We start from the raw sequence: 24,347 nt of genomic DNA on the forward strand, positions 1-24,347 counted from the left end.
ACATTAGTGTTCCAGTTATTTTAATTATTGATTTCAATTAATATATATTATATATATTTTTTATAATTCAGATCAACAGTTAAAACAAGTGAAACACTAGTGTTTTCGATACACTTGAAACTCTTCCTATCCCATTATATAATAGACAAATACTAAATATATATCTTAATTTTGAGAGCAATTTACATAAATAAAATAATTGAAGAAAAACGTTACGCAAATATAACATTAGCAAACTCCAGACATAAATGCAACAAATACAATTGTATATAATCCGCTACACCTTGTAGCGGAACCCAGATGCACGTAATCCGCTATACCCTTTCGCAGATTACCTTGAGAGCATGCATAAGATAAACTGCTATACCCTGTAGCGGTTTATGACAAAATTTTGTGAAAGAATAATCAGCGGATTACGAGGAGAGTGACTTATTATATAAACTTGTGTAATAGTAATAACCAATGTAGCAAAATGAACGAATTGATACAAAATGTAATCGTCATTTGCACAAATAGATTGTAAAAGCTAACTTTTAAAAACTAGTTTTTTAAAAGTTGTAGGCATATGTATTTGATAAATTAAATTAAAAATAATTTTTAATAAACACAAATAACAATAAATGCGTTTAATAAAATAACTTTTAAAATTTAAAAATATTATAATAGATATTATCTCTCTCTAAATTTAAAATTTAAATATTTATAATTAAAAAAATTAGAAACCTATTTATTTTTTACCCTTTTATAAATAAATACCTAATTAGAGATATTGATGCATGAATCAACCCTTCATAAATTCATTAATTGGAGAATTACTATTCTATAGAAACCGTTTATTTATTTTGGTCATGCTATGAATGAATACTTAATTAGAGATAATGATGACGAATCAACTTATCATGAACACATTAATTAGAGAGTTTGATTTAAAGTCTACGATATCTTCTTTTGTAAATATTTTTTTGAAAAGAGATGATGACTTGTTTTTATATTGCAGCATTATTTGCTTTCATAACTAGAAATAAAACCACAAAGTTTTTTTTGATTGAATTATAAGGTTTTTTTTATAAATTTATATAAATATAAAATTAAAAATTTATATATAAAATAGTATATTTTAAAAATAAGAATAACAATATTATTATTTTTATTTTAACTTTAACAATATGTAATAATTTTATTTATTAATTTTGAATTTTTTTAAAGAACCAAAGAACATCTTATCTGTATTAAGTAGGAGTGATGACAACTAGCAGAATTTTTAATACTGCAATATTTACACATATGAACTGGCATGAAGTAGATTTTTTTTTAAGAAATAAACTCAACATAATTAGGTGGAGCAATAAAGAGAACAAAATAACTAATAAAAAAAGAAAAATAGAGAAACAGAAATAAAAATAAATCCAAGATTATTTTTGCCATATCATCAACAACCATTAGAATTAACTCTATTCCACTAGTAGTAGTTGTAGGATACCAATTAATATATCCTAAAATTAACATATCTAAATTTTATATATTTTTTAATTAATTAACGAAATATAAAAGAAAAGTAAAAAAAAAAAGTGAAGAAAAAATATAATAGAGTACAATTGAATACTTATAAATTTAAACATGTCAAGTTATTTTTTTTTCAAATTTGAATAGATAAAAAATGGGATAAGTACTTTTTTCATCCTCTGGGGTCAAAATCAATTTCGTCCCTGATCTTTTTTTTCTTATTAAAATCATACTCAACGTTACAAAACGTTGTAAAATCATCCTTTTGTCCATAAATAATATTTTTTGGACAATTTTACCCTTTTACAAAAATAAAAAATATTAAAACTAATATTAAAAAACAAAAGAATCCGTGAAAGGATATAGTGGATTATGTGCATCTGGATTTCGCTAAAAAATGTAGCAGATTATATACAATTAAATTTATTGTATTTGTGTCTGAAATTTACAAATGTTATATTTGCATAATATTTTTCTTCAATCATTTTATTTATTTATGTATATGGCCCTAATTTTAATGAGTCTAAGAATGTCAAATTCACTTGTACTATCTTAAAAAAGCAAAAAACATATAAGTATACAATTAATTAAAGAATGATAAGGAGCCTAAGAGAAAACATTTCTTGGAGTCAACAAATGCTAGTAAGAATACAGTGCAACAAAAGCTGGTTTAAAATAATAGAAGAAATTCTAGAACCATTTTAAAATACAGTGCAATTCTTCTGGATCTCTTTCCATTCTTAATTTCTAGAATTAGCTTATAAGTGAGCTAGCCGTGCTGTTGAAGGAAACTCCGCGGAAACAAAACATTACCAAGTCAAACTTTCCGCTACAAATACAATCTCCATTCTAGAAAAACTGTTTAGCGCTTACAAAGCCAAGATTAGTTCTTACTCTGCGTGTATTAATTTATTATTATATCACAAAATAATTAAAAAAAAAAAGGAGAAAAAAATAATGACGTATCATAAACGTTGAACCACACCACCAATTATAAATGGCTCTCTGAGTGTTCCACTCCCAATTAACATCCACAACTACCTTCAAACAAAGATCCCCTCTAACTGAATTATTAGTCACTAACAAATTATGGAACGTTACCAGAATTTACTTGAAGCTAGACCTGCATCTCACTCCAACTTCGAGTTCCCCAAACCTAATTCCCCAACCGTTCCCAACGACGTCGTTTTTTGCGGCAAAGTCATAACTCGTCAAAACGGACCGGATCCGGAGCTCAGTAAACCAGAGGCTTTGGCCAAGCAAAACTCCGGTCGGGCCAACGGGTTTACCGCCTTGCTTAAATCACCGTCCTGCATGGAAAGGCGGTGCCGGAGGAGCTGCAGTTCCAATAAGCGTTACAACGGGATGTTTGGAACGGTGAAGTTTCCGTTGCAGATGGATCTGAGTGACATTAAGATGAGGCAAGAGCGAAATGAGCCCGTGTCGTTGCCGAAGTTTCCGGCGGAGGACGACTCCAGCGACGGAGGAGAGAGTTGCTGGGAATTGGTCCGGCCACTTAGGCGTCGGGGAGCATTGATGAGCGTCTTAGCTAAGGCCTCATGTGGATGTTTTCCCATCTTTTAGGATCGTTTTTATTTATTTTTTTATTTTACCAATTTTTCATTTTAAATACTTTTTTACATATATATACTTCAGAGTTTTGTAAATTATACATAGTCATATTAATAAAAAGTTAAATATAAAAGTCTTAGGACTTTGGTTATCCAAAAAAATTGTGGGAATTATGCGTTAATTGCTTAAAGCATACTAAATTAAATTCAAAACAATAACAATACAGCGTTTTTTAGACCAAATCCAACAAAATCGCACATAAAGCTGCTGCTGCTTCTTTATTGATATAGCAAATAAATTTTGGTTAAAAAAGTACAAAAACTTATCAATATAATACAAAAATTATATTACAAATAGAATGCAACAGAGAGCCTATATAGTGAGAGTAATTAGATAAGAAATGCAACAGATCCATAACAATTTTGATTTCCAGTTATACGTTGATTACAAATAGAATGCATGATGCAAAATTTGGACATTTTCCTGATCCACACCTTTGATTTCATTGGTTACCTACTTCATTCAACCTTGAAGGAGATATCTCAGATTTAAGGAATCATATGCACATTTTGCAACATGGTGTGAATCCTTTAATGAATATTCCTATGTGTTCATTCCATACACTGTAGCTTCCCTCCCAAAACCCCCTTCAAAAATTTAAGAAAATGTTTCAATGTGGTCAACGCCAACAATCCTGCACTGTATTCCCCAACTTGTAGTGACATTCAACATTTCAGTGCTAGTTGGATGATGAATCAACTGTTCCATGCCACAAAATACAGATCATGTTGTACATTCAACCATCAGCAGCGCTACTCTGCCACGGCAATCCTTTGGAGGGTTGATGGATTAGCCAACTTCCTAAATTACATAGTGATGGAGACTCGCGTGAAGTTGATTGCTAAGAACCGTTATATGATTTGATATATTTGACTAAATTTGGATCTAACGGTTCTTATCACATGAAGACAACTGTATGTGAATTTCCACCTTACATATCATTTGCAGCTGAAATTTCATTAATATCATGTGATTTAGAGAACATCATTCGGTACATTGGGTCCCTGCGCTCCAAAACATGTCTTTCCCAATCCGATCTAACCCTAAAAGGGTTTTCTTCAAGCCACTCACTTTGGCCATTGTTTTGACTATGCATCAAATCAAGCTTACCCTTGCCATGTCTTAAAAATTGTTCTTTCATTCTCATTGCTACAGCTTTGACATCAGATTGCAAAAACACCTGGAAGATATCAACAATGCAAATAAGCCTTGATACATAACAAACAAAGCTCAGTAAGTCACCCATATGCATAACTGTGTTACTAATCAAGGAAACTATTTCACTGTACTTCAAGATCCATTACTCTACTCAGATGTGACAAACAATGATAGTAGAACTCCTCGAAAATACAACTACCTTCCCGTCAGGTGCTAGAAGATCCACCGCTGCTTCAATTAAAGATCTCTGCAGCATCCTCCACCTATGCTCAGGTTTATTGAAATCAGGATCTGGACACTACAGAGAAACAGAATTTCAAAATTAAAATAAAGGATCCGTAGTCAATGGATAAAGTAGAAGAACATTCAAAACAAAGTTATGATTACTCGCAAGTCACAAGTAATGTCATACTAAAAATAGTTTATATCCTATATCCAAGCTGTAAAATATAGTTATATTCATAGCAGATTGTAAGATGTTAAGCAAATCAAGTAGAAGAAATTGTGACATAATAAATAATCTATTCTAAGTCAGTAGTGGGGAATGACTAAAGCTTACATGAATTGTAAGCATTTTCTGCATCAGCAACCATCTTTTAAGACTGTTCAGTATAGGAAGATGTAAAACTGGTCTCTAGAGATAGGGAAAGGAAATGAATTCTTTCTCACATAGCTAAAAGGGTAAGGTGGTATTTTCTTTGGTTTTTCAGTGGTTGACCCTTCTATGCTGACCTCATCCTTTTCAGGGTGTGTAACAGAAATCAAATATAATAAAATGAAGCTAGAGTTTAAAATGTAACAAAATTTAAGCTTGACCTGTATTGAGACAAGAACTAACTCTCCCGGGTAAGTAGAAACAATTGAACGGAATGTTGATGTTGCATTAGTAGCAATAAAGTGCCTACAACAGGGAAACCAATAAAGCAAAACTTACAAAGTTAGCCAAAAGAACAACAGTTCAACTACAAAACAACTTGAAAATCCGTGATGCACTATCTTATGTCCCCTTAAATAAGCTCAAAAGGTTTTAATGACTGCCATCACTTGGTCGTGGTATTGATTAAAGATAAATTGCATCCTATCTTGGCCATCTAAAAACCAAATCGATGCTGCTTCTATTCTACTTGGATAGCAAGAGTGTTACCCATTCTTTATGCCAAGTTGAAGAATAGAGTCCAAACAGCGCAAAACAAGCTGAAAAAGATGTTAATCGTTAAGAGACAGATAGAAGTTTTGTATTTTGCAAGAAAAACAGGCCACAACAAAGGGGATATAGCAAGTAGGAACCTTTTCATTAATCTCCAAACCAAGGAAGTTTAAATCTTGCCTCCTCCTAGCCATTTCGAGAAGAAAAAGTCCATTACCTGTCATTTAAAACACATGTCAAATGAGTCACCAAGATGTATCACTTTAGAAGCTTCCACTTCCACTCCCTTCTGCCGCCTAAAACGGGAACTTCCTTACAACAATAGTAGTGGTAGAAACTTGAAAGTTCAACAAACTGATTCTTAAAATCCCTAAATATTATTTATTGACAAAAGTTTTCAGATTAACTGCTCATGTAATTTATAGTATTTGTGAACTTCTAGAATATATATGTTTTCATTTGCATAATTTTACTAAATACTTGTATAGTGAAAATTGTACAAGAAAAATATACCACTTCCTATATCAACAACCAGAGGCTGAGCAGGGTCAGAATAAACATCCTTCCAGTTGATTTCAGATGGATAGGCCTGCAAAATATAAATCATAGGTGACAATAATATCATTAATGCAGAATTATTTTTAATGCTTTGAGTTGCTAAAAGAAAGTTACCCATGATCCTGGAACTATGTTAATATCAATATTTATCCCCAATTTGCATTATTCTTCTCCTTATCTTAAAGCATTATTCTTCTCCTTATCTTAATATTTTTTTTTCATCATAAACATATATATAGTCATCATAAAAGCATACGTAAGTTCCAAAAACACCAAATACTCAGCAATAAAGATCTAACAATAGACACAGTATTAAATACTAGCAAAATAGCAATTATTTAGTGCATCAGGGCATCAGTTTTCGGAATCATTGTCGAAGCTGTGATTCACGGTTCTGGCTTGTAAAATACAATTCCAATACCAAATCTACAAATTTTGAAGCGTGTACGATTCAAGCCATTGATCTGAATCACAGACCCTTTGACTCATATCGACTCACACAATTCACGATTCAGAATTGTGCAATTTGACTACAATTTTAACTGCTTCATTCATTTGTGGTCCATATATTTTCAGTTTACAGTCATAGTTTCTCATTAACATAATCGAAAGAAAGTTAATCATATCCAGAAATTCTCAGGCCAAAATATATACAATTGAACCACAAGATACATGCAAGATAGGTCATGCAAAATATGAAGGAACAGTTTATTACTCTGTCTAGAGCCATAACACCAGGGAGCTTTCTTCCTTTGAGAAATTCCCATACAACTGAGGCATTCTCAATCATACTTGTAGAGGACATCGGACTTCTTTCCTGGCTCATCAGTTGACAAGCCGTGTTCCCAACAATGGTTATGTTACAGTTGCTTTGGCTCAATTGTACAAGAAATTCCACCAATTTAGAGGCCTGATTTGTGCACTTATTGGAATCAACAAATTTCACTGGACCAATCCAAAGAATTTTCTGTATTGTTTCAAAGAAATAAAAGATGTTATGTGGTGTCACATGCCCTCATGACATTTTGAACAGATGTAGAGTACAATATATTAAATTGAAATATCATTACTTATTTATGTATGTTGCGCATATCAACTGGATGTTATTGATTACAAGCACAAATTTGAACTAAAATTAGCAGATAATCCAAAGGCATGAAATGCCTTTTACAAATTAGCCATCCTATAAGCCACAAATAAGATATCGACCCAGATGTCTTATTATGATATTTTACTATGACAACTTATAAGAAATTAAACCAACAGCATCTTATGCTTGCACTAGACTCTACTCAAAATAAATTACTATATACCTTGCAATTTGCAAGAGAGGAACATATTTCATCCAATGATGCAGGTCCAAGGTCAACAGGCACCCAAACTAGGTCAAAATCAATTATGGATCAGTTTTATTTTGCTGGAAAAATCATATCTCAGACTCAATATCTAAATGTCACAACCAGCATTATCAATTTGATGAAAAAAGCTCACCATCCAAAATGCCATGAGATGGAAATACTTGCAATTGCTTAGGATCACATTTATTCCTACACCAAAAATCTTTTGGATACAGAATCTCTATATTTTTATCCTGAGCAAGTCTAACTATATCCAAGGCTTTATTAAATGACTTATGATCCACCAAGTTCTGAGGAACTGATACTCCTAATGCATGCATTACTTGAAATGCCATCATTCCGACAAAGACAAACCCCTGGCATCTGGAAGCTAGAAACTCAAAGGAAGCTGCTTTATCATAGAAGTTTCCGCCCCCAATCTGGATTGAATAAGAAACTAACAGTGAATAAATTTAAGATTAAAGGAATACAAGCCATCTTGAATGGAAGAGTTGTCTCTGAGAACTAATGCTACATCAGTGGCTGAGACATACAATTGCAAAATATGGTTTCCTACTAGCTTCTGCAATATTCTTCAGTATAGAAAGCCTCTCCTCAAAGTGAAAACCAGCTATACAGGCATAACAGAAACGAGTAATACCAACAGTTGATGCTAGAACTTTATGAGACTGGGAGAAGGAGTCATTGACAAAGATATCAACTCCTGATGATAATTCTGTAGCAAACTCCAAAGAATTGGCAACTTCCTCTTTAAAATCAGAAAGATTCTCAAGCAAATAAACATTCTCTTTCTTGAGGTCTGTAATCTTTGATAGTTTATTACAAGAAATGCCTTGCAGTGGAACAACTTGTAGTTGAAGAATTTCTGTCAAAAAATCTGTAGAAAATACCATAAATTATATAATATAGAAGGTCACCTATATAAAGGAAACAATTTCTTAATATCATCACTCATGTTGATTACATCTTAGCACTTCAATATTAAATAAATCTTTCCCACCTTTGTCTCTGTTAAGAAAAATGCTAAAGACTCAAATTTGCAAATATAAACAGATCATAAAGAAATGATTAGTGTACCTGCAACTGAAGCTTGACAAAGAAACTCTGAATTATTCATGTCCCAATCACTGACCAAGATTACCTTTGCTCCCGCATCATATAAATATTTAATTGTAAACCTTGCATTAAAATCTGATTGAATCTTCTGGTCACTCTCTGGCTTGAGTAATATGTTAGAATCAAATCTGACCATGACAACTTTTCCAATAAGCTCCTCCCTAGGAAATTCTCCAAGAGTTTGTATATGAGGAATACCATTCAACTCTTCTCCCTTACTAACATAAATCTAAAAGTGAAACCTTTATACTTAGAGCCACAACAAAATACATTCATGTAAAAGAGAGAAAGAGAGAAGAGACAAGAAGCAAGCCTAGACTACAACCATTAACAACATAACTCATTTTAACCGGCCATGCCATGCGATAACATCAAAGCGAAGCCAGAATCGCTTTAGTGAGTGTCTCAAACTTCATACATTTGCAATCTACCTTTCACTATGCCTAACTCTATGTCTCGCTCTCACTCTCTTCCCCTATATGCAACTCATCCAGAACAAGAAAATACCAGTTTTCCTTTGTGAATGAATCCTTGCAAATTGATTTTTCACATGACCTGATCATGTGTTATCACTGACCATGCATTCTCTAATATCACATCTTGTTTGGCTCCCATATTTAAATGAATGGTGGGAAATCACACATGACATGTGACATGGTCATGTGAAAATCAACATAAGAGAATCCTTTCTTGCTTTCCTCTATATGCAATCAATTGTAAACAAATCAAGTAGGATGATTAATACATGAGGAACTAAATTTAGTGTTCCAACAATATCAAACCATAAGATTGTAGTTGTAGCAAAAAGTAGGGATCCAGAAACTGAATCACCTTATGCTTAAGTGTGCTCTCAACATGACTTGCTAACTTCTCACCCACTGTAAAAAAAAAATTAACATCAAATAAGACACGAGCAAAACTAAACAATAATAATAACAATAATAAATAATAATTAATAAATAAATAAACCTTGCAAAGCCAGTGAAGCAGCATAATGCTTATGAAATTTCGGAAATTTTCTAGTATAAGAGCAAATTCGTTGCTTAAACAACTTGGGGAAGTCATGGAAACTTAATTTGTTTAGAAAGACTGTGCCATGGAGTAGATTAACGTGTCCCATCGGTTAAAGCTGAAATTTGAAAGAGCATTATTTTAGCAACAAGGAAATCGTAAGAATTTAATAAACACGAAATTGAGAAGGAGGAAATGGTTGCTCACCTGAATGCTAAGACATTGAAATATATAAATAGATAACGAAAGAGTAGAAAACTTCACTTCTGGAGAATTGGGTAGCTTTGGATGTTAACTCTGTTCTTCTTTTTGTTTTTGCTTTGGAATTTGGTTGGTTTTTAGTTGATGTTGGTTTCTTAGGAAAACTGGTCGAACCGTTTTGACCACGGGTTTACAGATTCAAGTAGATTAACCAGGATTCAACCAAAATAACCATGCTATACAAATAAGTAATAACTAAATAATATTTAAGAAATAAATATTATCATTAATATTTTGATAATAGCCCTTTTTCTTTATAAATTCATGCAACTATATAATGCAAAAAAAATTATGCCTTTTAAATTAATCAAATTTTAAAATTTAATTAATTCTAATTCTATAATTTTAAATAATTAAAACAATAAAACAAAAACATATTAAAAAAATAAAAAACCAAAAATATTCTTCATCTATGTTAAACATATTAAAAAAACAAAAAATCCAAATTGTTCTTCATTTTATCTAAGCTAAACTTCTGAATTTGGTTTTTCTCTATTTTTCCTATGCAGCTCTGCGATGCTGGCCCTTTCGAGAGGTCTCGTTTCTCGTCTTCAATTCTTCGCAACCGAGGCGGTGGCGGCGGCGGCGGCGGCACCATTCCCTGTTCGATTTCTGAGGGGATTCAGCTCCGATGCCGTCCCTAAGTCTCGGATTATCGATGCGAAGCCAGGGGTGATGACCCCAAATTCCAAACGAACCGGGATTATAGCCCTCAAGTGTGGTATGAGTGCACTCTGGGATAAATGGGGCGCTAGAATTCCAATAACCGTATTTTGGGTCGATGATAATATCATTTCTCAAGTTAAGACTCCTGAGAAGGAAGGAATCTTTGCCCTTCAAGTGCGTAGCATTGTCATTTTTTTGAGTGTTAAAAACAAAATTGCATTCCTTTGGTGGTTTCTGCTTGTAAAAAGTTTAGGTCATATATTATTTTGTTCTTGATTTTGAGGTTAGAGTCATTTACACCAAAGGGAATAGTAGAGTGTAAATAAAGGACGATGTCCTGATTGTTAATTTAGCTCAAACTCGCAGAAATTCAATGTATGATTTTATTTTTCTCACTGGAGTAGTATTCTTTTGTCTTGGCAAGTTGCATGAGAGTTAAGTTTGTGTTATCTAATTATAAAGTTTTTGGCTGCTTTGTTTCTAGTTAGATTGGTTGTGGGCAGAAGAAGGAGAAGCATTTGACCAAGCCTGAAGTGGGTCATTTTCGGGCTTAAGGAGTTCCGATGAAGAGGAAGCTAAGGGACTTTCCGGTGACAGAGGATGCACTTCTTCCTATTGGTACTTCGCTAAATGTTCGTCATTTTGTGCCAGGCCAGTATGTTGATATAACGGGAATCACAAAAGGAAAAGGTTTTCAGGTGATTATCTCTTATCTTAATGTTAAATACTGCTCATATGTATAATGTGATTGGATTTATTCTCATGCAATGATAGGATAGTGCATGGCATCTTTTTTTTATTGTTTTTTGTTTTTAGTAATGCTTTTACCATTCCTCCAATTGTCAATTGGTTAAAAAATGGTGAAAGTTCTTATAGCAAATTGTAATTAAGCTCAAATATTGATTTTGATGCTACCAATTATCTAAGTCCTGAAGTTGCAAGAATAAGTTAATAAATCCAACAAATCTTGAAACAAGGGTCTTTGTAGTTCTCCTTTTGCTGTTTTTATATTATTTATTCATTGGATATGTATGTGCATAGTCCTTTGTGTGTTGAATCCTTCTTTGTACTCAAAGGGGGCAGTTGTTTGCTACTGGTCTTATAGACCTTAATCTCTTAGTTATATGATTTTCAATTTTCATTTTTCATTTTTTACCAGGGTGGAATGAAGCGGCATGGATTTAAGGGAATGCTTGCATCCCATGGTGCATCATTATCACATCGAAGCATTGGTTCTACAGGTCAAAGGGACGCTCCTGGAAAGGTAAGTCAGAATCCTGAGTGAAACAACTGGTTTGTATTGCTTGTTATATACTTTTGAATCCTCCTTTGTGCTATCTTTTGTGCATTGTGTTTACTATTTATGCTTTTGCTCGTATAGGCCACTTTTTGAAGAATTTGAAAAGTCAACTTCCTCATACAAAGATACTTGCAATTTCGGCTTTGAATACACCTTAAAGAAATCACCGTACAAGCTGTCACCTGGTGAGAAATCTGCTGTACTCGAGGATTTGCAAGGCAATGCCAAGTCATCCCTTGAAGAAGCTTTAACTCACACCTTTAATGGCTAATATGGCTAGAACAATTTTGAGAGATTCTGACAAACACCAAAAAAAAGTGTGTTGCATGTCAATGGTTTTTCTTTTTCTTTTTCCCCAACCTTGTTTTTGTTTTAGTCTATTCTTTACAGTTCATTTTTTGTGCTTGACCCTGGTGTCATTTAATTCTCTGGGGCCAGTCCCTTGTACTTTTAGGTAACAAATAATGGGAAAAAATTTCCTTCTTTGTATGCTACCATTTTTGTTGTATGAAATACAATTTTTTTTCTCCTTCTCTGTGGCAAGAACAAGGTGTCCCCATTTATGTGTGGGATTGATTTTAATTGAATGTTGTTATGACCTTTGGTTGTAAGTTTCAAGCTTGTTCACATCAATACAACAATAAAGTTACAAGCCATGATTTTTAAATTAGTTACATGCTCATTGTAATGTTCATTGAGAAGATTGTGCATTAAAATATGCAACTAAACAAACAAATTTAAGGGAAAATATTTCATAGAATAGCTTCATATGAAAAACCATTATATGTAAATCAAATTCAGCTAGCTAACTTAAGAGTTCAAACTTGTTATGCATAATAGTAATAATAATATACAAAATTATTGCTAAAGTAGAAATGGTAGAGCCTCTTAGTGTCATCATCCTTTACCATGTCTTCCCTCCTTTTGATTGAAGAAGTCCATGCATGCGATCTAGATATATAATAATCTTACATAATACAGTTCCACATTTCCATGCATACACCATTAAAATAGTTGGTTGACATCTCTAATAATATATATTTTGGTTGTAATTTTTGTTACAAAGAGAAGTTACAAAATGTAACATAAATAACCAATTACAGAGTAACACGTCAGCAACTACAAAAAAAAATTGTTTTTGCCATTTTTATGTGAGTCTCCCCCTCCTGAAAATTAAAGTTTCTCCACTCATTTTACAAAGAATAGCTAGATAGTGACATAAAGTCTTACTTGAGTTCTTATATTTTGTGCAATCTGTACAGGGAGTATAATCACTTCCAAGATAACTTATAAACAACTAGGAACTTGGCTTTTTTTAAATAAACAACTTTAAGAGTTGTATACAAGAAAATTGCCAACCAAAACCAGGAAGCAAACAGTGGATACCAGAAAAGTTGTATACAGTAAGTAAAAGAGAACAGGACCTATTCATTATAGAGCTCAAAACCGGTAATGCTAAATTGGTACTGAGAAGTGGCACTTAAATCTGAGTTGGCTAAATTAAACAGCTCCTCAAATCAACAAGAGAGTTTGCTGTATGAGTTTTCACCGGTGATCAAATTGTTATGAAATATGTGTATTGTGACAATCCTGAAAATGAAGGCATATTAGAGAAAAGCACTTGTCTAAATTAGTGAACAGTACCAAGGAAAAAAAACCAGGACAGATGAACATAAAATTGCACGGTAATCTTTCACTTACTTTTTACCCCAGAATATTATCATGGTAATAAATTTGAAGAAACCTAAGGCAAACTAATGGATCTTGTTGCTTAATTGGGCCATTATTTTATTATGATTCATGCATTACATACTTCCTTCTTCTATTGTTACTTAACTGAGTCAACCAAGTGCAAAACTATTTTTGTGAAATAAGAAAATTTGTACATATTATAATACAACCTCCTAAGTGCACTGATATCACTAACTACCTTAGTGGAAATAAGCTATCAGTTGAAGTATATCATGCAAAAACAAACTGAAATTATGAAGTAATGTACAATATGAGCATGTATGTTGTGAGCAGGGAAGTTAGACCATATAAATGAGAAACATTAATCTTTAGTTAGTATTTGATGCTTGAACATTTGGTAATCCGATTGCATTATGTTTTAGAACATAAGAAGAAAAAATATCTCTTTGCATTTTTAATGTTAAAAGTTTACATATTCATATATTCTCTTAACTGTTACTTTTATCATTATCATATTTATTAATTTCTGAATTTGTTGTTATTTACTGGCTTCCTTAAAGTTATATGAACCATTACAATTCTGAATGTCAATTTGCATTCAAGATTTTATTTTCCTTCCAATGGTTGGAGTCATCTTCTATCTATATTATAAAATTTAGAGATATGTGAAATGTGAATGGAAATAAGACTGGCTGTATTTTCCTTTTGTCAATTGGGGGTTTAGCTTGTTTGCTTTTATTTGATCCAAATACCCGAATGGTGTATATGTTCAGTTTACAATTTTTTTTTTAATTCATTCAGGGGAAATAAGCTATCAGTTGAAGTATATCATGCAAAAACAAACTGAAATCATGAAGCAATGTACAATATGAAAACTGTAGAGATAAATATAATAGGGGGTGTTTGAGCAAGACAGCAACAAATTGTAAGCCCGGTCATATGAAAACTGTAACATACACAAGTAGTGCATAGAAAACATAATAGGGGGTGTTTGAGCAAGCCAGCAACAAATTCAAGGTTCGATGATAATCAGCAACAAATTCAACTCTGATAATTTTTAGCAAAGAAAAAAAATTAAACTCGGTGATTATTCAGCAAGACAGCAACAAATTCAAGATTCAATCACTAACAAATTAATTGATTACCAATTCAACATCATCTCAAAATACAAGGAGAAGGGAATCTGGGAAAGGGAGAACAGGGAAAGTGCTGATGCATGGACTTACCAACGGCGACTGGGTGACGAAGAGGACCCGACCCCAAAAGAGGACGAGCGACGAAGCAATTGACGACCCTATGACGGTCCACGATCCACGGCGACTCGCGACAGCGAGTACTTGAAACCAGAAGACGATGAGCGACGACGATCTGATGAGTGCTTCTGTCGCCGGCGAGGAGGAGCCCAGGGAAGGCCGTGAGACGTTGAAATGCCGGCGACGAGACGAGAGCAGCAACGAGACGCTGGTGAGTGTGAACGAGTAGAGAATCTAGTGAGATCGAGAGAGACTCTAGTGGCAGTGAGAGAGAAGAGACAGTTTGAGTCTCAGAATTGGGAATGAGAGAGACGTTCGTTGAGAGTGTGCTGGTGAGAAACCGAGAAGATGAAGACACGAAGCTCTGTTCTTTTATTTTTTTTCTCAGTTTTTCAGATGACTTTTTTGTATGAACAATTATAGATGAAGGTTGCGTGAGAACCAGTAAACAAAGAACAAAATGATTTTGTTTAGTATTTTTTAAATTTATTTAATTTTGTTGGTATGAATGATTGATTAGGATTTATGAAGAGACAAATGATTTTGTTAAATGTATTTTTATTTTTATTTTTTAAATTATTTAAATTTTAAAATTATAAAATTAAACACTTTAATTAATTTAAAAAATAATTTTTGTCTAATATATACAAAAAAGATATTTAAGTCTTTTTATAAAATTAAATAAATAAATATTTTTTATTTTTATTTAATTAAAAGGGTATTTTAGTAAAAGTGGTGATATACTATATATTTAAAAAAGAAAAAATTAAATGCTGACGTGAAAAATAAATTCCACATGTCTTATTGTTATTTGTCCATATTTTAAACGTATCGATACGTATTAATTTATCAACGTATCGTAGCAAACACCTAAAAATTTTAGGAATAATTTGACTAACTAATAAAATTTAAAGATTTATTTTGATCTTTTATATTTTTTTCTTCAATTTTTATTAAAATTTAATTTTGATGTATGTATTTAATTATGTAATACTGCATTAATAAAAAATTAAAAATAATTATCTTTTATATTGACTTTATGAATGATCATCTAAAATAATAAATGTGATAATACAACAATGTAAAACGCTTTAACACTTTGAGTGCATTAAAATTAATCTTTTTTTATTATTACAAATAAAATTGTAAGAAAGGAACCAATGAATAATAGCTCAAGTGACATAGTCTCTCCATACTCGATTAAGAGATTGCGGGTTCGAGTCTCTTATCTTTGGTAAAAAAAAAATAAATTCTAAGAGAGGTAGATTGGGGGCCCAATATAGGCCCAAAATCCAGTGAAACTTGAGGATCAAGATTCAAGAGAAAGGCATGATCCTGACCAAAAAAATAGAAGAGAAAAAAAGGAAAGAGAAAGGAACGACCAAAAAAAAAAAAAGAAGAGAAGTGAAAGAGAAGACTCCGATGTAAACAACTAAGCTCTGAAATCTGCCATGGATTTGTGATTCATTTCAGCTACACTTGCTTCTTCTGAAGCGTCACACTCTTCACTCTTCATTTCTCCCTTCGATCGTCATCTTTCTCTGCGTCTATTGGATTCCGTAAACGATGATGTCCCCGAACAAATTCCCGGCGGATCGAGGTTCTCCTCCTCAACCTCTAAGGTAAAATTGTATCTCAAGAGAAAAACCTAAAATTCTCCCCATTTCTCTAATATTTTGCTTTTGGATATGCACATTATTAAACGGTTATTTCTAATTTGTGGCAATATTTATTATTATTGGGTTTTATCCTGTGACAATGGAATAGGAGATTTCTGCTTTATGGTGTTTTTTAGTGCGCCAATGTTTTAGCGTTTGATTGTAGTCGTTATCTTAATGTTTCAGTTGTTTTAAGAACTCGGTTGTAGCCACTGGTTCAAACTTTTTATGATGATTATTCCTACCAATATTTACCATGCTGTCTAATATGTACTAGATTAGTTTGATTTGTGTTTGTAGTTGGCTCAGTGCTAGTATGTTACTGTGACACATTGACACAGTAGACAAGATAATATTAGGAATCAGTGTGGATTGTGGACAAATTTGGTGTATCATTTACTGTAGGAAAGACATGACTATCTAGTTTTATGGGACTTATCAATTAATAATGATAATATAAGAAAGTCTTGGGTGGTCTGGTCTTGGGAGAACAAGATAGTGGATGCTAGATTAAGAAGATTATATTGGATGTTTGGTAGGAAAATATTTAAAAATTGGCAGTTCTAACTTGTAGACAAAATTAGTAAGAAGAGCTTGGATTTAGATGGTGTGTTTCAGTGTTTGTGGATATGGTTTCTGGTAAGATACAAAGATATTGTTTGATTTATGTAGTTGATGTGGTGCAGTAGGGAAAAGCTTTATTGTACTCGGGAATTTCTGAGTCTAGTGACATTCTGCTATGCCATACTGATTAGTGACTGGGTTTGTTCTTAGCGTGCTGATGATAATCTTCCGTTTGTAGACAAACACCATTGCAAATTATTCATGTTGCTGCAAATTTCATGAGGATATGGTCGATATACTCCATGTATCGCTACTTAACCCAAAGTGGAGCTTCGGTTGTTCTTTTCTTGTTTGCCTGCATAGCTCCTGCAGCAATCCTCTTTTTGATTTTGCAAAAGCCTTGGAAGGGCAGGCCACTTTCTAATACACAGGTAAATTTAACTGTTTTCATCTTAGGGCAGAGTGCTATATACAAACCAATACATTCATATCCAAAGGTTTTAGTGATATGAACAGTCCTTGACTAGTACCATTTGTTTTTCAGGTTGTGCCATCCATAATAAATGGTGCTATAACAGCACTGTATTTTGTCTTGTGGGGAAAGGGACTGAGATCATGTGGACCAGTTAGGTTGGTTTTAGTATGCTTGTAGAAAATTTTAGTTTGTAAGATTAGTGTGCCATATTATTAGTCTTTAACTATGTCTTTTTACTCATGCAGCATCTTGAATGAAATTCATTCGCATAGATCCCTGATAACTGATTTACAGTTTGTCATTGACCAATTGTTGTCAGCTGCCATCATTATATAGTTATTTCTTCAGTATATTAGTATTGCGCATGTTGAGTGATGCTTGAAATCAGATTTTTAATTTTTTATTTATGAACTTAACATAGTTATTCTCTTTCTTATAATGATTTTCCCCCTCCTGTCTTTTCAAACATAATATGTTGGTAGTGACTTGCAAATCCAAATAGAAAGTTGTTTCTTGATTTATTTCATGTTCCTTGTTCTATCTCTTGCTTCCAATTTTGAAAGATCTCGTATATAGTTTCCTCTTTACTCTCCAATGGAACACAACATTGTTTTTCTGTTAAAAGAAAATGTGAACTTGTATAACTTCTAATTTCATAATAAAAAAAAAAAAAAGAAAATTCAAATTGTATATAGATCAAATGTTGTGATGTGTCCTACTGGTTGTCATTTATGCAATATGTTTAACATCTTCCCTAATCAGGCTGATACTTTCTTATTTTGAACCAGATAGGTGGCCTAGTTGCAATGTTGGCATCTCTATACCTGCTTTCTGAAGGCTGGGCTACAGCAACTTATTCTCCATTCTATATCCTCATTCAGATTTAGTTATTTTCACCCTTTTCATTTTATTTTATTGTATAAATTAGCTAGTTTTGCTACCAAAATATCTTTTCATCTTATCCATAAGTGTTGTAAACTTAACTGGAACTCACCATGGGAAGATAGAGAGGACTCAGAGGCTCAAACTGAACAAGCTCTGGGCTTGAGGCAAATGCTAGTTCCTATTTTGGCTGGAATCCTATCAGCCCTCAGAAGGGTGATTGCGAGACGTGTTTCAATTAAGGTAGTAGCATTAAATATTAATGTAATTGCAGTTATTTTGTTTGGATCATACTATCTATCACTGACACACTGATCATTTTATGTTTTCAGAATCAACTTAAAAGGCGGCTTCATGCTTTAACAATTGCCTCAGCAACATGTTTTATGTTTCCTTTTGCCATGTGGGACATGATCATAGTGAGTTCTATGACATGTTTCTGATTATTATTTTAATTTCCTGGGTTCATTGGTGTTTGACAATTATCTGTAATCCTTTTCTCCATCTGTTTGATTATCAGGGTTCACCTTCTGGCGATAGTGGAAAGTTGCCATTCTCTACTTGGGCCTTTTTGAGCACTATTTTCTTTGGAAACATTGTGATATTCTATGCTGACAGTATAGCAGAGGAGAGGTATGTTGAGACACTGTTACCATAAGTTCTAGTGGATAAATGAATGAAAAAACAGCACACTTTCATGTTGGCAGTTGTTTTTTGTATACTCTCTAGATTGTTAGACAAGGTGAATGAACGGCAAACTTTCATGTTGGCAGTTGTTTTTTGTATGCTCATTAGATTGTTAGACAAGGTTGTACTTGCTAACTATTGATTAATTGTATTTCAGCCGTAATTTTCAGCTCATCTTATTGGAAAATCGGCTTCAATTTTCAGATATGAATTTAGAGTTCCATGTCCAGGAGATAATTTGCTTACTTTGTCTGACTCCATTGAATGTTTGAAAAATATTGGTTTCAGATCTGGTAGGGTTAGTTCTAAAGTAATATGATGAGCTCCGAAGTATAATAAGAGTTCTGTGTGGTGTACAATAAAATGATGGATTTCTTAGGGTTCCCTTTGTGGTTCTGAAACAACTGAAAGTTGTAGTTCTATTGTAGATTGCACATGGTTTTCTCTTCACCAAGACATTTAACAGTAGCTGGTGCATGCATCATCATCATGGAGAATGTGTACAAGATGGATTTTTCTCTCATTGGCTTCACGGTTTGCTGCTTAATATTAGGTTTTGGTATGTCCAGTCATTATTTTTAAATACAAATATCCTCACCTATTTTTTTCCCCATGGAATTTTTTGTAGCAATGAAGTGGCTGTTTCATTGTCTTGTCTGTTCTAATTATTTTTCAATAGGTTTGCACTTCCAAGTTGTGGTATGTTAAAATAACCACTTAAGTGCTGTAGCTAGTTGTTGGAGTCACGAGTTTGGGGTACCATTTGTAGCTTATTAGGTTTCTTGGTTTTTGTTCTCACTTGCAGATAACACATTCCTTGATAATGGAAAATGCAGCTAACTCATAAATGGCTTTATCTGTTTTATCTGTTCTTTGGTATTATAGATGTGATTCTTTTTTGAGGGATTTTCCATCTCGAAGTTACAGACAGGCTGGGCAAACCCTGCTACATTGTGTTTAGAGAATACCAATTTATTTCTTAATTTTGTGCTTTCTTTCTCTAATATAAGCCCTAATGACAAGATTAGTATATGCTAGTTTCCCAAAGGTGCTTCTCTTACAAAGTTTTTCATCCAAAACAAGAATTAAAGTAATTTATTCCTTTTGAGTCTCTTTTTGTGGATTTTCCCTGTTGCCTCGTTCTAATGGAGGTTATTTTCTAGGAAGAGATTATTTCAAGAATCATTTTTATCCTGAATAAGTGGATGCTTAATTATTTATATTATCTTCTTATTTATTGCCTTCTTACTAGTGTCTTTATAAATATGATAGTGGGAGAGTTTTGATATTTCAAGTACCTACTTACCAGCCATAACTGAAGAACTTGATATTTCAAATAACTTGAAAGTAGTTCTCAATGTTAATGGCTTAAGTAATTATGTTTTTGTGAAAAATAACTGGACTTAGACTTAAATATAGCTATATATCTATAAAAAAGGCTTTGGTGTTATATGTTTGAAGTCTTGAAGATAGTTTGTCTTTAATCATGAATACATATGGTGTTGTTCCAACTCTGCACAGTATTGCATTATCTCACTGTGCGTTGTTTCTGTCTAACTTGTTTTTGTTAACTCCTGGCTCCTGCTATTAAATTATTTAGGGATATATGAAGCAACTTCATTGGATCGCAGTAGAACGGATTCAATAAAAACTTCAGATTTATCAAATGGGGAATTCGATAGTCAAATTCATATGTCCTCGCTACCAACCTGAGGTGTGTATTTTAATCCCTAAAGCTTTTTTTATTGTGGGGAGTAAATTTGTTGCATATTTTGTGCCTGTTGTTTGATTAGTATCTAGATATGGAAACTGAGATCACCTAGTGGATGAAGGGCTTTGTTGTGTAATCTATATATGTAAAAATTTAGTTGACCAGTGAAATCAATTTCAAGCATGAGTCACTAACTATCATTATTTGAATGGTTGATTGGTTGATCAGCAGTTTTCGCAAGCTCCATTTCATATTTTCTTTAATTCATATTGATTTTAAGATAAAAGGAAAATATAAGCAATTGCATTCAGATAATGAGAATATATATGTATATGAAGTTATGAACCAAGCATTAACAAACAGATTGCAAATCTGCCTTTTACTGGGAAATTAGGATATAATGAGGGTATCTAAATGCCAGTTGCATCTGTATGAACAGGTGTAAGGTTTGTTTTTCCTTTTGCCAGGTAAGAGCAGACATGGCTTCATTTGAAATTTTGAGCCTCTTTCCATGTCGAGTTATGCCGTGAGAGTGTCGCCGCCAATTTCATTCTGCGCACTTGTTGCACAAAAGTTGTTCTTTCTCTGTGAAGATGCACTGTCTACCACTTCTGGGGACTTAGGGCAGAAAGCATGTTAACCATCAAGTTCTATAATGATTGATCTGATCTTTGGGAGAATGAAGTACGTTTAACCTACACAGTTCATTATTTCACTTCGTACAGGATCATTAGTCTGGAAGTTTTTTGTGTAGTTTAGGAGTAATTTTCTGTCACAAATGGGGAAGAAAGAAAATATTGTGGTCCTGTTGGGCGTTCTTTGAATATTGGTATAACTGACACCCATGTATGTTGAGTTGACTATACATTTTAATGAAAATTACTGGATCAACCAGCTGGTTATCCTTTGCTTCATTTTCTCTGGAGACAAACTGCTACTCATATATGTTTTGACTAATAAAATGATGGGTAAAGTAGGTGACGTTTGGGTTAAATATTAATTTTTTTTATTGACACGTTTATTTTTCTTTTAAATTGTTTTAAATAGACTTAATATTGGCCTATCATTAAATATAAATGAAATACTTAATGTCGTTAATGCATATGCAATGAAAATGTTATTAATTTTATTTATTTTGTGATTGTTTAAGTAAAAAGCTAATAATATTTATGTTAAAGAAATTATAACTTATTTGATGAATAAGTTTTCAATATTACCATTTTCAAATTATGTATTAATTTGAAAAAAGTGTACAATATATATGATGCACTAACACGGACACAGGATACGACACAGAACACAGACATGTATACATATAAAATATAAATTAATTTTTTAATTATTTTAATATCTTATTTTAATTATATCAAGTATTTAAAATTTTGTTGTTTTAATAAATAATAATATATACTAATCTAAATTTATTTTAAGAATATATGTTAAGAATAAGACTGGACACGCTGACACGTGATAGTATATAGGCGTGTACAAGTGTGTCCAGAAAATAATTCTTTATTTTTTATTGAGACACGGTTTGGACACAGCAGACACACGTGTTAGACGAGTGTCGGTGAGTGTCGTGTCTAAAATGTGTCCGACACGTGAATACGACAATTCAACGAAGTGTCCGTGCTTCATAGGTGCTAAGAAAGGTCTTATGAAAGGTTTTGAAAAGGAAAAGAGTAAGAATTACATATATTCGTGCAATTAAAGACATGTACGATGGAGTTACAACTAGTGTGAAGACTCAAGGTGGTGTAATAAATGAATTTTCTATTGGCTATGATGTACGGATACTGACAAGGACACGGAACATGACACGATACGGGATACTCGAATTTTAAAATTTTATAAGACACCGGGTATATACATATAAAATATAAATTAATTTTTTAATTAATTTTAATATCTTATTTTAATTATATAACGTATTTAAAATATTTTTTGTTTTAATAAATAATAATCTATACTATTTCTAAATTTATTTTAAAAATACATGTTAAGAATAAGATTGGACACGCTGACACGTGATGGTATTTAGGTGTGTCCAAACGTATCCGGAAAAGAATTTTTTATTTTTTATTAAGATACGGTTGGACACAGCAAACACATGTGTCAGACGAGTGTCGGTGAGTGTCGTGTCCGAAATTTGTCCAACACGCGGACGCGGTAACTCAGGGAAGTGTCCGTACTTCATAGTCTATTGGTATAGGATTACACCAGGGATCTTCCTTACGTCCATACATTTTCATATTAGTCTTGGAAGTACTTATAGAGCATATCCAAGAGCCTATGCCATGATGCATGTTTTTTGCCGATGATATTGTCCTTATGGGAGAATCAAGGGAAGACATAAATAAGAAGTTGAATTTATGGAGAAAAGCTCTAGAAGTGTATGGTCTGCGCATAAGCTGTAGTAAGACGGAATATATGAAATGTATATTCAACCACCGAAGGAGAAACCTTAATACAGAGGTGAAGATTGGAGAAAATATCCTACAAAAAATTAAAAGTTTTAAGTATCTTGGATGCATCATACAGGATAATGGAGAGTTTGAATAGGATGTAAATCATAAGATCCAAGTAGGTTGGTCAAAATGGCGGTGTGCGTCTGGTTTTATATGTGACAAAAAAGTGCATTTAAAACTTAAAGATAAATTCTATCGCACTACTATCAGACCGGCTATGCTTTATGGTACAGAGTGTTCGGTGGTCAAAGGGAAGCACGAATGTAAGTTAAGTGTGGCAGAGATGAGAAGATATAAGAGAGGGAGAGAGTTGGAGTAGCACCTATTTGTGAAAAAGATGGTAGAATCGTGTCTTAGGTGAGAAGAAGACCGACAAAGCTAGTTAGGAGGGTGGATGAGATGGAAGATAGATAAGGAGTAAAAGACAGAGAAAAACTATCTATAAGATGGTTAAACGAGATCTACATGTAAATAATTTTTCTGTAGACATAATATATGATATAGTTCCATGAAATCGTCTGATCCATTTAGTCGATCCCTCCTAGTGGATAAGACATTATTGTTATTGTTTGTTGTTATTCACAATGACACCAAAAAAATTAAAAAATATTAATATGACAAATAAGAATTGAGGATAATTTTGAAAAAAAAAAAAGAATTAAGAGAAAATTTTCTTATCAATTTAGAAGTCATTATCATTTTTCATAAATAGGATGACAATAAATTAATTGACAATATTTATTTAACAAATTATGTTATCAATATACATGTGCTTAAGAATATTAAGTATTTCTTTAAGATTTAGTGGAGGAATAATAGTAAGTCTATTTAAAATATTTTTAGATAAAAATAAGACATTTTACATATTAATAGTAAAATTGAGAAATAATTTAGACGTTAAAAACTAACATTGTATCTTATACTAAAATAAAAGACAAATGTAGTGCATGCTCAAAGAAATAATTATAACCAATAGATCTTTATTTTTCTTAGGTATCTTTTAATTATTATAAATGAAGATGACGGAGTGCATTTACTTTTAATTGGAACATTTTAAATGAGGCTAATTTTTTTTAGGAAAAGTTTAGGGTACCAGCAATTTTATTGAATTTTGGCCAGCATGTAACCAGCAGAGAAAGGTAAGCCATTGGATGAAATCTCACACCATTAAATCATCATTGATGATTATTTGATGACTACTAATCACAAAAATTATTGGCCCCTAACATTATTTTTTTTTTATATAT

The 24,347-nt window shown here is 32.6% G+C and overlaps 3 protein-coding genes, 1 long non-coding RNA gene and 1 pseudogene across 6 annotated transcripts; 3 read left to right on the forward strand and 2 right to left on the reverse strand.

Annotated features, from left to right (window-relative positions):
• On the forward strand, positions 2,794-3,236 carry LOC107621694 (the record flags this gene model as incomplete). The annotated part of the gene is given in 1 exon segment (XM_016323715.2): positions 2,794-3,236. A coding segment is annotated over 1 exon segment (294 nt), but the record flags the coding sequence as incomplete, so codon positions are not given.
• On the reverse strand, positions 3,430-9,838 carry LOC107623488 (phosphoglycerate kinase). Of its 3 annotated transcripts, XM_016325769.2 has the most exons (14): positions 9,691-9,838; positions 9,442-9,601; positions 9,304-9,350; positions 8,434-8,701; positions 7,890-8,233; positions 7,490-7,775; positions 7,312-7,379; positions 6,714-6,965; positions 5,954-6,029; positions 5,581-5,657; positions 5,438-5,487; positions 5,110-5,194; positions 4,493-4,591; positions 3,430-4,315 (listed from the first exon to the last, which is right to left on the reverse strand). In XM_016325769.2, exons 2-14 carry the CDS (start codon positions 9,590-9,592, stop codon positions 4,067-4,069), a joined length of 2,052 nt encoding a protein of 683 aa, XP_016181255.1. In that variant the 5' UTR covers positions 9,593-9,601; positions 9,691-9,838; the 3' UTR covers positions 3,430-4,066. The 3 variants fall into 3 exon arrangements, with proteins under 3 accessions (XP_016181255.1, XP_016181257.1, XP_016181256.1); XM_016325771.2 differs by lacking the exon at positions 9,691-9,838 and having other exon boundaries at positions 8,434-8,633; positions 9,442-9,581; XM_016325770.2 differs by lacking the exon at positions 3,430-4,315 and having other exon boundaries at positions 4,853-5,194.
• On the forward strand, positions 10,210-11,970 carry LOC107621658 (annotated as a pseudogene).
• LOC107624348 lies at positions 12,517-15,090 on the reverse strand. The gene is made up of 2 exons (XR_001616849.2): positions 14,629-15,090; positions 12,517-13,300 (listed from the first exon to the last, which is right to left on the reverse strand). It is a non-coding gene; the product is annotated as an uncharacterized LOC107624348 (long non-coding RNA).
• LOC107621282 lies at positions 15,993-21,546 on the forward strand. Its single transcript, XM_021114725.1, has 10 exons — positions 15,993-16,277; positions 17,116-17,308; positions 17,422-17,525; positions 18,122-18,219; positions 18,347-18,477; positions 18,567-18,653; positions 18,755-18,867; positions 19,350-19,480; positions 20,522-20,635; positions 21,100-21,546. The coding sequence occupies exons 1-9, from the start codon at positions 16,222-16,224 to the stop codon at positions 20,632-20,634; spliced, it is 1,026 nt and encodes a 341-aa protein (XP_020970384.1). The 5' UTR covers positions 15,993-16,221; the 3' UTR covers position 20,635; positions 21,100-21,546.

Source organism: Arachis ipaensis, chromosome B10 (assembly GCF_000816755.2).
Source record: "Arachis ipaensis cultivar K30076 chromosome B10, Araip1.1, whole genome shotgun sequence".
NCBI lineage: Eukaryota > Viridiplantae > Streptophyta > Magnoliopsida > Fabales > Fabaceae > Arachis > Arachis ipaensis.